The sequence below is a fragment of the Panthera onca genome, chromosome C2, assembly GCF_046562875.1.
Source record: "Panthera onca isolate mPanOnc1 chromosome C2, mPanOnc1 haplotype 2, whole genome shotgun sequence".
NCBI classification, from domain to species: Eukaryota; Metazoa; Chordata; class Mammalia; order Carnivora; family Felidae; genus Panthera; species Panthera onca.
The window spans coordinates 105,153,235-105,168,092 of NC_138347.1; the positions used below are offsets into that span (position 1 = coordinate 105,153,235).

Here is a 14,858-nt window from a genome sequence, read left to right on the forward strand (position 1 = left end):
CTTCTGGGATCAGGCTGCAAAATTCTGACATTGCTACCTTTAGGTATGTTTAAGTATCCTCAGATCCCCTCACAAGCAAAGTTATATTGTGTAGCCAGGAACGGACATAGGAACTTCTCCCCACCTGCTCCACTTTAAAGGGTTCCTCTAATGCCTTTAAATTAGTAACTCCTCTCCTTTTCACCCCTTGGTTCTGCCTGCCCTGTTTCCCATGGTCACACCATCTGAAAGGTATTTAAAAAACACACTGTAAACCTAAGTACAAGCTTAACATTTGAGAGAAAGGCAGAGTCTCTCAGTGTCTTCCCTGCAATGAGGAAAGCAACATGCTTTGGGGAGTAGAGGAAAGGTCTCTGCTATCACAGGCAAGTCACAGAATTTACAAAAGAATGTACATATTTTTTTTTGAAGATTTAGGTTTTGATCTTATATTTCATGAATGATTTCCCATAATCTTCATACCTATTTACAAATTTCTTAGGCTAACAAAAAGGGATTTGTCTTACAGTTGTTGGAGCAGTGCCTGAATACCTCTGTAGGTGGCAATAATATTATGTGAGTGTTGTTGTGATAGTTTAGATACAAGTAAATATGCTGAGGAGTATGAGGCCTTCGGCTTTTTTGTTTTTTTTGGGGGGGGGCGAGGCAATAGAATATCCAAAGCATACAACAGAGTACTGCCCATAGGTCTTTAAAAAAGAAAGAAAGAAAGAAAGAAAGAAAGAAAGAAAGAAAAGCCTAAACATAGTTCTTTAGCATTTATTTTGCTACCAAAACTATTTTTTTTTTGCTTTTTAAAAAAATTTTTTGGTTTATATTTTCCAAAACTATTTTAAAACACCAAATATAGAAAAATATTTTACTCCATGCTACACATTGAGAAGAGGTCCTGTGGTAGGTGCTAAGCACATTTTCACTACATATGTTTTCAAGCTTCTCTTGGATGGTTCTGGATCATGTGGTTAATTCCTTATGTTATTGAGACAAGCAGTGTTCTTCTTCTCCCTGGGGAGTCTATTACTCTCTGAATACCATTTCTGGGATTAAGAGTAATTATTACCTCTTGGTTTAAAGACTTCATACGTACTGTCTCAGGAAAGGCACCAAGGCAAACATGAGATCGTAGGAAATACAGTATTTCATGTACTTTATATACTTGTGGTGATAGGCTTTTCTACAAAGAAAACTACTAAGAAATGCAAGATCTGGACTGGCATTAGCCTAATTTCCGTATCCCCCAGGAGAGGAAACATTCTTTACCTCTTTATAGAGAGGTGCTTGGAGCCAGGCCCAGCTAGAAACTCAAGTGCTGGGGTTTCCCCATGGTGAGAGCAATCTGGTGGCCCTGGTGCTGTGGAAAGGTGCCAGTGTTCTTGCCTTCTGGACATGGCAGATGTGATCAAGAGCTGGGTCACATAACAGCAAATGCCGCTCTGTGGCACCGATCACCTGCCAGCAGGGAACAGCTCAGGGCTAACTCCCCAAGGGGACAGTCCTTCAGGAAAAAGTCCTCCTGGGCCAGAAATGCCGACCTGATTTGGGGGAGGCGGTGTAGGAAGTTCTACTGCATTGACAACCCATCACAAAGGGAGGGTGAAAAGGCAATGCATTTGGGAAGGAGTTTTGGCCACTTCCCCTCAGCTAAGCAGCTGACATCGGCAGAGATTAGGTGAGTTACTCATGGAAGTAAGGGGAAGAAGTTCTCTGGGGCTCGCTCTCGCCCCAATTCTTCAACGTTAGGCCATCCTGGGCTCCTTTCCTTCTTTGGGAAGGGGGAGGCGTCACTGACCTGGTCAAGTCTTCGATGTCCACCAGCATGGCATCTTGCTCTGTGTGCAGCTCATCTCGGATGAGCAGCAGCTGGACCAACTCCTCATTCAAGCCTGGAGCAAAGGAAAGAGCATTTAAAAACAGATAAAACTGCATCAAAGTCTGTATGTGCAGCTCTACAGACCATTATACAAGTTACTTTTGCTAAAATTTAGAATTCTTATGTTAGCTTTTCATAAGCCCAGGAGAAGTCATCAGTCTGCAGACATCACCAGCTCGCATAACTATAGAAGTGTTGGAAGAAAAGCAGTGAAGTATGAAGTATTTCCATTTACGTTCACGTTAAAGTGGGAAAAGAAATCGTTAGCTGCTAGGAAAATAGCTTGCTGGAAAAAGCAGGATTTTCCTTGGAAGAAACGTGCACACAAATGTCTGGGGCATGTTAAGTTTTCCACCTTCCATCCTGAGGACACTCCCACCACCCGAGAGTTGGAGGGACCCACTGTACCCAAAGTGCTACATCAGACGCGCAGCTAGAGGAGGTGACCCACGCATGCTCCAAGGCTTCCTACGGCCCGCAGAAGGAACACCCCTCTGTGCAGGCTGTTCTAAGTCATATCTAAGTCACAGCTACAGATACTGGAAAGCTAGATTTGTTAAGACCCGAAGAAATAACTTGCAATCTCTGGATGAGGACCAAGGAAAATATTCCTTAGGATTTATACTGGGAATAAAACACAGATGAACAGATACATTTCTAATCCTCCTGAAATCCGTGCACCAGGTTAATCTGGCTTCTGCTTCTGAAAAATATGAACAAGCAGAAGGGGCTGTCTTATTGTTTTCCCCCTTAGATCGAAGCTTTTAGGTCCAGACGCATGGGAGATAACATTCATTTAGCAGCAAAGCTCTGGGCCCAGAAACAAAAGGAAGGAAGGAGGTATTCAGTATTCAGCCAGGTCCTCCTTGGAAATGCTTTTAGAGATCCTGACTTCAAACGATGCATTGATCTGCCTTTAGTTCAGACTAGTTTCCAGTTTAAAAAAAGGGAGAAAAAAAATTATATAAAGAGGTCTAAATTCATCTACTACTGAAAAGAGCTAGATGACAATTTTAGTATTTAGAAGTCTAAGGAAGATATTTCAGTGGTAAAATATCAGAAGGCCTTTCACATCCTTGAAAGAATAATAGTCCTAGTAATTTAGTCTCAACTGAAATTACAATGTAGTAGAATTTTTAAAAAAAACCTGTGAATCTATGCTTTCCTAATTAGAATGTTAAACCCTTTCTCTTGATTTTAAAACAACACTGAACATATTAGCTTAACTCTGAATACGTCCATATCTTTTTCAGTATGTTGTTAGGGAAGCTTTTTTTTTTTTTATATTTAAAAAAAAATTCCACTAGGATAGCTTTTTATACTAGCTCTCAGTAGAGGGCCCACGTAGTGCATGGAAATTTTTTTCCCCATAGGATGGTTTTAACTTTTTACCATGGAAATTTTCGAATTGATACAAAGAGACTGATTTAATGAATCTTCATGTCCCATGCATCCAACCAGCTCCCCAAATCATCAACTCATGGCCAATCTTGACTCTTCGACCTCCCCTTCTCCTACCAGATTAGTTGAAAGCAAATTTCAGACAGCATATTATTATTTAATCTGTAAATGTTTCAGTGTGTATCTCTAAACAGAGTTCTTTTTTTCTTTTTTAGTTAGCATAACCACAATACCTTCAGCATATGTAACAAACAAGTGCATCTTTAATAAAACATTCCATCCGTGTACAAATTCCTCCGTTGGTCTTAAATGTTTTACAGTTCGTTTGTTTGAATGCATTTGGTTGGCATGTCTCTTAGGTGGTTTTTAATCTGTAAGTCCACAGGATTTTCTAGAATCACACATTCCAGAGGCCGGAGGGCACACGGTTCAGTTGGACTAACCACACCGCCCACGCAAGCATGTTTTGTGTTCTCTCTCTCATCGGGCTCATTTGTGCTCTGCATAAGCAGCCACCTCAAGTGAGCACCTCTCATTTACCACCTACTTGGCACACTTCTGTCACAGGCCCTTCTTTATTCTGGAGGAAAGAAGGCCCGTAATTTGCCGTCCTGTAATTTTCACATACCGGTCGTACATATTTCCCCCACCTCGAGTCCCACAAAATAAGTTGAATTTGATTTGAAGACCTAACATGAACGTATGTACAAGTTATGTTGAGGGAATAAGTGCCTAATCAATGATGTATAACTACGAAATTATATTCCAGGAACAGATGCTGTGAGCCACATACACACCAGGCATTGTGCCAGGCGCTGGGGATCTGAGATGAATAGAAAGGCCCTATCACCTCTATGAACCTTGAAAAGTTCTTCAAGTTTCTGACCCCTTTACAGTAAAAAAACAAAAACAGAGCCTTGTGATTCTCTTCCTTCTCTTGCAGCACACAGGAGGAACCCAATGAAACAAACAAAGGAAGTGAATCAAAGAGGTCGTAGTATCCCACGAGATTTCACATCTGACCCCCCATTTCCAAGCACACCGTACTCTTACTTTCAATCTGGGAATGGAGATCATTGACTATCACTTGTAGCTGCCCAAGAGTCATGTCCCGTAGGTCAGTGGGCTTTAAACTCCTTTTCATCAGGCATTCACTTATATGAGGCATGTGTGGCAGCTGAAGGTACAAAGGGAAGAAACGGAGGTGTGAACAGAGCAGCAGGTACACTGAATGCAAACCACACTCTCACCCACCCACTTCAGTTTAGGTTCTGGGCTCCAGAGCTTTCCCAGGCTGACTTTTCCCGTGCGAGGGCCCCCCACACTCGCACCACACTGTCTACGACACTATGGCACCAAAATGCTACACTACTCTAATCAAAAGCTTTCTGATTGGTCTAGAACACAGGCTGTGACAACCCTGAATCGATTGTCATATCCACAAATGAATGACTAGGGAGCTCAAGGAATATGAATGACATGGATAAAATTAATAATATCAGTTATTCATCAACTGGTACCGTGTTAGGAGCACTGTGCTGTGTCTTTGAACGCTTTGTTCACGGAACTCCCCAGTCATGCTCTGACACAGGCGTTGTTATCCCCATTTTACAGATGACAAAACTGAGGCTTATGTAACTTGCCCAGAGCCCCACAGCAGGTCAATGGCAGGGCTGGACTCCCAAGCTCAGGGCTCTTATCCACTATGCAATCCTGTCTTCGCTGAAAGGTGGGAATGAGAGCCAAACAACAGCGAGTTCTGCCACATCAGAACCAATAGGTTCTAAATGGATGGCCTTAATGGCATTAACATATGCCCATGACAGCTAATATTGCTCCTAAGAAATACAGTAGATATGAACCAAGAACAAAGTTTACTTTTGTGTAATCTGTTGCTATGTATCTTTCAGCGATACAGTAGGAAGGAAAAAGAAACGAACTCAAATATTTCTCAATGACAGTACTTTTTACAAACTGCCTTGTAGAAACCCAAGTTTGCATAACTCTGGGAAAGAACTGGAACAGCGTCAACCGTTTGCAGCCACCAAACACTTGCTGGCGTTTCAGTGTTCGCTACTTACGAGATCAGCGACGGGAGACTTTTTCCTGTTCTGTTTTTCCACTTCTACTTGCATTTTGGCCATTGGTTTGGCCATGGCTAGGGCCATTTTGGCTTCAGCTTGCAATTTCTTTTGCCTTGTGAGGAAATCCATGTCATCCAGGGATTCGGATTCCTCTTCAGTCGTGTCTCTATCGGAATAGGAAGAACTCTGTTTGCTCTGTGAAGGGAAAAAGAGCAGCCCTGAGCTTTCTGAGCTTTCAGGTACCATCTTTGGAGATGGGCTACAGTGTTCCCTGATCCCGCTCGAGTGACTGAGGGTCCCTGTCACCGATGCGACTCGCCACTTGATTTGGTCTGTACCAATCTCAAGTAACGTTAAAGATGGTTTATTTTTGGGGCTCCTGGGTGGCTCAGTCGGTTAAGCGTCCGACTTCGGCTCAGGTCACAATCTCGCGGTCCGTGAGTTCGAGCCCCGCGTCCGGCTCTGGGCTGATGGCTCAGAGCCTGGAGCCTGTTTCCGATTCTGAGTCTCCCTCTCTCTCTGCCCCTCTCCCGTTCATGCTCTGTCTCTCTCTGTCTCAAAAATAAATAAACGCTAAAAAAAAAATTAAAAAAAAAAAGATGGTTTATTTCTTCAGTGCCACGAACAGGCTCTGATTTTAGCAGAGTAACATGACAACAGGGAGAATCTATTTATGACAAACTTGAGACGTTTCTTTGGCTCGTGGTCTCAAAACTTTCCTGAAGTGATCAGACACAGAAAAGTAACCCAGAGCTAAGGCAGTGAGTGTGTTATTCTCTAGAGTGTTCTCTGGATGGAATGTCAGGTATCCATTGAAGTTGACGTTGCACTGTGCTCACGGACCAACACGGTTTCCTGTTGGTTGATCTTTGGTAAGAAAAGTGATAGAGACTTCACAGAGAGGAAGGAATTCCAGCAATACAGTCCCGGGATCACTAAGCCACCTTTTGGAATATGTGTGCAAGGAATGAGTAAGGAATGCTTCACACACATTATCTTGCTGGTTTCTCGGAGCAACGTCTCTGGGTGCTGGCCTTCTCATCCTCACCTGGATCCCCACCCTGCCTTTTAAAACGTGTCCTACCGCTGGTCTGTGCTTAATACTTCTAAGCCCGATGGGGAAGCATTGGTATCTAGCACAAATTATTAGGGCACATGTGATTTCTCTCATGGTTTAATATGAAAGTGGTTGCTAACTTTAACAAGCGCTTATGTCTCCTTATTGTATCACCCTTGTGATTTTTCAATCACTGTCAAATTTTAGGAGCACGCTATGTCGAGAAATGGCAAGAGACATTTCTTTTTGAACCTCTGCCATGTTTTTTTCCTGACTAACAACAAAAAAAGAAGCTAAATGTCCAGGAAAGCACACACGCACAGCTCTGGTGGTATTGGACTCACCATGGGAGACAAGGGGGTGTCCAAGCTGGTTTCAGTCTTACTGTCATCAGCGTCGCTGTCCTTATCACTGCCGCTGTCGTTGACAAAGCATATCTGCAGGTTCATCCCACTCTGCAGGCTGGGCAGAAGCAAACAGGACACTCATTCTACTCAGCTGTTTGTTATCAGGTGGCCCTCATCAGAGCCGTCCGGTTTCATTGACAGAAAGCAGTTTCATTGTGTTCTTCGCACGGAGAAGTGAGTGACCAATATTACTCCCAACTTACAAATGGTAACTTTTACTGAAGGAGAATAATGATGACTTACTGAGTTGAGAACTTGATAAATGATAAAGTGATAACTTTTGCTAATATTATATTATTTTTTTCATACCAACTTCATGTGAAGTGAAAGACAATTTAAATCCACATATAGTAGCACCTAGCACCATACCAAACACAGCTGTGCAAAATGCAATGTGTCAAGTCACCGAGTTTACATTCCTGCGGATAAAGATGAATGGGGTCCTCAGGAGAGTAAAGCTGCCTGGTGTCATCTAGTGTCCTGTCCGATGGAGACAATTCAACGAAGCTCACCAGAGCCGGCTTGCCAGGGCCACAGCTCCCTGAAGAAAGACTCCTTTTTTTCCCCAGATACACAGACTAGGATTGCCTGAAGGAAAACTACGCTTAAAGCAAATTGCCAAAAGCCAGCCAAGGGAGCCCATTTATGTCATTAAAAAAACATATACCACAGGTTCGTGCCAGAGAAACTTAAGGAAGCCCCAAACCCAGTCAGAAAGGCACAACCTTGTAACACAGCAGACTGCCTCGCGTACACAGAGCCTCAGAAGTGGAGACTTTTCGGGAGCTTATTATGTTGGTGGTGAATCCTGCAGCTCCATGAGTGATGTTGCTGGAGATGTGGCCACAGAGGGTCACCGGCTGTGTGTCTGCTACACGCAAGGGCAGACAGTGGATTCAACTCAGTGTCCTAACTTTCTTTTGAAACTGGACACGTTTCAATACTGTTCTCCTATAAAGAGTCTTTAAAGAAGCAATTTTTCTTTTTTCCAAATGTTTTATTTATTTTTGAGAGAGACAGACTGTGAGCAGGGGAGGGGCAGAAAGAGAGGGAGACACAGAATCCGAAGCAGGCTCCAGGCTCTGAGCTGTCAGCACAGAGCCTGACGTGGGGCTGGAACCCACGAACTGTGAGATCATGACCTGACCCAAGTCAGATGCTTAACTGACTGAGCCACTCAGGTGCCCCTAAAGAAGTAATTTTTCAAGCATTTCCTGTTAGTCCCAGTCTGTGCGTAAGCTTAGAAAAGGCGAAGGAGCCTCCTAGGCAGCAAGAGATCATAAGGAGACCGTCTAAGCCAGGTTTAGGAAGCCAGCACTGAATTGCTCTGGCATTATTACTATCACAGGGAGAAATGTAAAGAGTAACTGATCTGGTAGTTGACATTAGTATCTTTTTCTATTCCATTGGGTAGGGATGCTTTGTATAAATTGCCCAGATGACTCATATCAAGTGATTCTTTGAAAATGACACAGAATCCAGAAAGAAAATCTACTGATTTAACACAGGCACCGTCATTGTTATATGTATGCACTGCCACCTATTGGTACCTTCTGTAATTACTGCAGGTCCAGGAAGGAAAGGCAGCCTTCCCCTCAGCAGGCTGGCTCTGTTCCCCGCCTGCCTTAAAGAGCCAGGCCCTTGCTGGAGGCAGAAGGCACAGGTTCTGCTATGATCAGTGCAGGGAGCTTGGTGTCGGTCAGACTTAGGTTCTGAATCCTCACTTCTTTCCCGGGCCCCTTACTTAACTTCTGTGAAACTCAGTTTCCTCATCAGTAAAATGGGGTGAATAATTCAGTGATTTGTAAGAAAAATGAAAACAGCTCAGAGTGAGGCACAGGGCAGGTCCTCTGTACATATTCATTATCCTCCTTTTTCTACTTTCTGAAAGCCTGGACAAAGGAATACAGAATTTTAAAGGTGATGCAACTTGGTAAAGGGACCTCTAAAGTCACTTACTCGAATACCTTGCCTGACCTTGAATACCTCTGAAAGAGTGTCCTCAAGTTGTCTTTAACTGTTAGGCAGCTTGGACTTTTACTGAGCTGGAATTTATCTCCTTTTAATTTTCTTCCTTTGGAATTTTTTTGTCCCTGGAGAAATCTAGTATGTTCACATTACCCTTCGATCCCACATAAATTAAGTTTTAAAATTAATTATCTGTAGTTTGTCAACCACCCCTTCGATCAACCCATTTCTAACATAAACCTCAAGATATATGCATTGGAAAATAGTGGGAAGTAAAACTGCAAATGAAAAAAACACATTAAAAGCATATTTTAAAATAAAAAAGACATTTTAAATTAAACCTACTTTGAATCTAGGATTATGTTGCATTTTCTATTTACTGGATAGCTAAAGTCTTGAAAAGAAGTGTCTGTCACTGGATACCCAAATTATAAAAATATAATATAACCCACGATACCATTACCAAATAAGGTTTAAAATATCCAGGGATATACATTTTCATTCTGAAAAAGGTCTGACTGTAAATTCTGTTGTCCTGCCCCCAAATGACCTTTGTGCTTAGGATCAACTCAAACCTAAATCAACCAAACCATACAGCATATCTAACTCAGGAAAGTCAAAGGAAAAAAAAGGGTGGGGGGGGGAAAGATTCTGACTACTAAGTCAGAATGAAATGAAAAAACACCTCAGGTAGAAATTCAGAAAATCGCCTTAGTACCACATTATCACCGTGGGAAACTGAACAGAGCTTCTTATGGGGTGAGACTTATAATTCCTTATAGCGGTAATCACCAAGAATGTTACTCTCAGGGAAAGGAAATTATATGACATATCAGCTAATGGTTCAGAGGGGATTTTAGTAAAGACATCTTAAAATGGACTCAGGTTTCAAGAAGGATTTGTTTGCCTTTAGCCTTTAAGCAGGTTTTAAGATGAAGGCGGCTTCGGGGAAACTCCATCACTGATCTCAAGCAGCAGCCTGGCTGGGGGGTGAGTGGGGCCCCTGGCGCTCTCGAAGGCCTCTGTGTCACAGCGTCAAGAAATGATAACCCCTGTTCTGGGCCCCTTCCCCACCCGCCCCACCCATCCCCCCACTCCCGGGGGAAGCTTGGCTGCTCTAGGCTCATCCCTGCAAGCCGGAGTCCCTGGCCTCCGTCCCTCACCCTGCAGTGCATCTGGCCTCACTTACAACCAGGCTACCCAGTCTTGCAAAATCCAAGCTGCCAGGGAGCGAATTTGCTTGCTTGCATCTCTCAGGCACAGTCAGAGGTGAAAACAAAACAAGATCATCATCATTTAATTAGCGATATAATTTAAGGTATCCAGTTCAAGGTTGCTTGATGTTTCGAGTGGCATTTACTGGAGCGTTGCATGCAAAAGGCTGCTTGACATCTGCCTTGCCTGTCGATAGGAGATCTGAAAGGTCTGTGTCCTGGTTTTCCTGGAAAACGCTTCTCCTTATGCACCATGAGCCAGGGAAAAACCCACACTGCAGCCCAGTTACTGACAGGGAGCCCTGGGATCTGGAAAGAGGGTGTTCTGGATGGAGAATGCTCAGAATATGAAGACACAAAGACGAAATGTGTCTTCTGGGCATCTCCGTGTGAGTGGAAGTGGCTTTCTTAGCGACAGTGCCTACTGGCCAGCATCAGGAAGGCATACAGGCGACAGGATGTTCAGCACCAACGTCTCCTTGGCTTTTAGGGTGAGGAAGACTATTTCTTGTAAAACATTTGTGCTGACTTCCAACTACCATTGCTGGGGATATTATTAAAATATGCACAACAAAGACAGGATGGCAGAGGTGAAAAGTTTTTAACTACTAAGAGCACGTAGCCAAGTGATAATATAATCTGGTATAAAGAGAATACTTTTTTTCAAAATACAAGGACAAGACCAGTTTATTCCCTGAGAGAAACGATGTGATTGATGATCCTAAAGTCTGCCGTGACTTGAAGTTGTGTGGTAGCCACTGTGAATCTGGCCTTGGTCCTGGGCCCTGGTTTGAGGTGACTGGGTCTGGGCTGTTCTGAGGCTAGTTGTGAATCCCAGAATTACTTGCTGTTTCTGATCTTAAAGTTTCTTTCTTTATTTTGAGACAGAGAGAAAGTGCAAGTCAGGGAGGGGCAGAGAGAGAGGGAGAGAGAGAGAATCCCAACCAGGCTCAGCACTGTCGGTGCAGAGCCGGACATGGGGCTTGAACCCACAAACCATGCGATCATGACCTGAGCTGAAGTCAGACGCTTAAATGATTGAGCCACTTGGGTGCCCCAGTGTTTCTGAAATAGCAATCTCCCAGTACCAGCTTAGATCAGCAGTATCTACACAGAAGTGTTTAAGATTCTTTGGTTTTTACCCCCTACATCATCCCTTAGTTAACTTCACTTGAACTGTTGCAATGAATTGGAGTTTAAAATGATGTTTGCTTATACTCTCTTTTTGGGCTGTGCAACCACCTGTGGGTAACAGGCAAGGTAACAGTTACTCAGAGAAATCAAGTAAGTTCCCCACACCTTGACCACCTGATTTATTAAAATGGTCCCAATTCTTCCCCTCTCTGCACCTGCCGCCTCTGTAATGTGACTTTGCAGCTTCTCCTGTCAAGAGATGAGGTCTATTTCCCCACCCCTGGGCTGGCCTCCTGTTGTGTCTTGCCAGCAGGATGCATAGGAAGTGCCAGTGTTCCAGTTCCAAGTCTCCCCTTCAGGGCACCCTGCCACTGCCCTCAGAACAAGTCCAGGCTGGCCTGCTGGCTAATGAGTGACTTCCTAGCACAGAGTTCAATCAGCAGTTGTCCCCACCTAAGCCCCATATACAATGCAAGAGACAGTGTAGCCAAGGGCAGTCAAAGGTACCTCACCAGGTACATCTGATGACTGCAGGTACATCTGAGCCCAGCTCTGATCAGCAGAACTGCTCAGCCAACTTACAGGCTCCTAAGCGGAAATCAATGTTTATCATTGTATGTCACTGATGTGGTGTTTTTTTTTTTTTTAATTATATATAATCATTGTGGCAACAGATAACTGGTACAAGGTCACAAAGCAAGAGACAACAGGCCAAACCTCTGGTTTTTGAATCCAGGGCCCTTTTCCCCATACTACACTTAACCTCAGGTTTGGATTTATTAGATCTTGTCTGTATGTCTGGCAATTTAAAGGATTTAAAGGACTTCTACCTCCTGCAGTTGCATATAATTCTAAGGCAATTGTTTGGTTTTCCTCACGAAGCAGAGAGAGGAGGAACTTCCCATATGCTTGTGGATTTCAAACACACCTTGCTCATCTTCTATCCACAACCAGAGATGCCGTGAGAGCCACTGGCCCTGCCCTATCATTTGTTGTCAATATCTCCAATTAGTTTGTGACTGGGCCATTAAAATTATGTTATTTCCATTTATTTTAATGGATCTTTGATGCATTATTCAAAGGCTTTATACATAATGAATAATCACTCATATTTTTATAATATATCTTTTTCTATTTCATGAAACTTTTAAAAGGGAAGGAATAGATAATGTGGGTTGTAATTACCCAAAGGTAGCTGTAAACACATTTCATTTTTTCTAAGGATTTGTCATAAAGAAAGGATGTGGGCACAATTGAGGTTTCAGTAAGCTCCAGATGTCCTCAAGGTGTGATGGTGTCTCTACAGAATGTGCTGAGATGGGTTAAAATGAGGTGCTGCTAGTCCTTAATAAAAGACTTTTCCCATCCCCAAACCCTGACCCCTTCCTCTTCTGCTGCCCAATATTTGTTATTGTGAAAACACTATTCTAAAATGCTATTTTTTCTTTTACCTTAGGATTGTGTTCATTTCTTTTGCTAAGTGGTGTGTAATGCATGGGATGATAATTTATTGGACTTTTAAAAAAGATTGATATTTACACAACAGGTGTGAATGGTGCTGGTCCAACATATACCATCACACTCACACAAAAGTACTGTAAATGACTTTTATATTAGAAAGGGGAGATTGAACTGTTCACTCATTCATTCATCTATTTCAGGTGATAACATCTCCGCGAACCCCATGGCACCAATAGGCTAGTGCTTTCGCCAGGACATACAGTTTCTAGTTTTCTATAGTCCCCACTACTCCCTATTGCCTTTTATCTAGGCTACTTCAATCATTTGTTTCCTGCTGACCCCTGAAGGCATTTTATAGTTAAGGGCCCCTATATTAAGTGGATGCATAGTTAGTAGCTGAGCCATGAACAAAAACCTGGTCTTTTAACAGGTACCAAGTGCTTGGATCATTAAATCATAATGTATAAACAGAAATGTGGCATATATAGAGCATCGGAAAAGAACTCAAAAAACACTCAGTAGACACTCCCTATATTAGATATGAGAAAAGAATACTTTTACTACCTGGACATTCATTACTACATAAGGTGTTAACCAAGAAGGGTGACCGAGCAGGAACTACAGAAGAAAGGACGTCTGGGTGAAGCAGGGGTGGGGGAAATAAATGCAGGAGAGATGGGAAAGCCTACCTTCCAGCAGGCATGTGTCCCGAGAAGTAAGCGGTAGTTTCAAACTATGTGCCAAACAGAGGACTGGGGAGAAGAGAGGACATCATGTCTCTTTATGTCCCATCCTGACCCCATATCTTCTAGGACTCAGGCATTTGGCAGCTCCAAAGGTGACTGGAGTGTAAATGGACCGCTCTGGGGTTTTTTCTTTCTCCTAATCCTGTACATAATCTCTTTTTCTGCTCCCTTTTCTAAGGCTAGATCTGGACCTTCCATCTGTACATGTCCACATGATGGCTGGTAAGCATCCAACACCACATGGCCACAGAGTCTTATTAACTGATAGAAAGGAGAACTAGCCGTCCCCAGCTTCTCTTTGGTGAAGCGTCACAGCCCCTGGATCCTAACCGGAGTCTCTCGAGAGCTATAAATACTTGCGTTCCCCAGACAGCCGTTGGTTCTAATTTCACATCAGTGTCCTCCAGTTTCTTCACTAATGACCACTTAGATGTAATTCAATTTGGAGTTATAGGATCTTCATGATGGAAAAATGCATTTCACCAGAAATATTTTCTACCATGAACCGAAGACCAGAATGAGGCTTCTTCTGATACTAGAATAATGATGGAATGAAACAGTCATCTCTCTTAGGTGCCAAATGTGGTCTACTTACATTTTAATCAAAGCCAAATGATTTCTAAGCAATTTACACTCTGAAATAAAAAGAGTTAACATTTTTGGATCATCTACTATGTGCTAAGGCACTTCATATATATTCCCTCTACTCCTCAGATACACATAAAGTAAGCATTATGACCCTCATTTTGTACATGAGAAAACTAAGGCTCAGAGATTAAATTACACAAGGTCACAGAGCTGGTATTTTACTCTGTGAGAGTCTGTTTTGAGAAGCCAGGGCACTTTAAGAAGGATAGAATAAGTCCATGAATGGAAGAAAAAAAAGATGAAAAAAGAAGGCAAAACAAGAACAAAACAAAAAACTGGAAACAATTCCAGTATCTAACAAGAAGAGATTAAGTATACTACAGTAAAATATATGATGGCCATTATGCAGCTAGTAAAAATATAATGATAGAAAAACAGTTATGAACATGGGCAAATGTTCCCGATATACTGTGAAGAAAAATCAGGCTATAAAACAGTACATATACTATGATTTTAATTTTGTAAACAAAAATGTGAAGATATATTATGCATAGAAAAAATGGCAGGAAATATACCTAGATATTTTTTGGTGGAAGGAATTCAGTTGACTTCGAATTGTTCTCTTTTGAGCTCCTTTGAGTTGTCATGTGTGGGCATTCAGCAGGAATTAAAAAGGGAAAAGGAGAGAGAATGGATGAGCTGATTAGCGCTTGTGTGTTGGAGAAAAGGTGAGTAGGATTAAATGTTTGACAGCTGGAAGAGGATGGTTGTGTGTCTGACTCAAATGGAGGCTATGCACAGAGCATGACTCACATATGAGTCAGGCCGGGCTTTTGTTCTTGGCAGGGGGCTGGGGGCGGGAGATCCTCTTGAAGGGCAGCAAGAAACATTTTCTTATAAGTGAACGTTTCTGGAGATGGACTCTTTG

The 14,858-nt window shown here is 42.7% G+C and overlaps 1 protein-coding gene across 6 annotated transcripts in view; it reads right to left on the reverse strand.

Moving 5' to 3' along the window:
* SCHIP1 (schwannomin interacting protein 1) overlaps positions 1-14,858 on the reverse strand; it is a 549,016-nt gene that overhangs the window by 2,854 nt on the left and 531,304 nt on the right. For all 6 annotated transcript variants that reach the window (XM_060639085.3, XM_060639088.3, XM_060639086.3 and 3 more), the window contains 4 exons: positions 6,757-6,874; positions 5,353-5,550; positions 4,325-4,448; positions 1,790-1,883 (listed from right to left, as the gene is read on the reverse strand). In XM_060639085.3, coding sequence (XP_060495068.1) covers positions 1,790-1,883; positions 4,325-4,448; positions 5,353-5,550; positions 6,757-6,874 — 534 coding nt within the window. The remainder of the gene's footprint in view (positions 1-1,789; positions 1,884-4,324; positions 4,449-5,352; positions 5,551-6,756; positions 6,875-14,858) is intronic.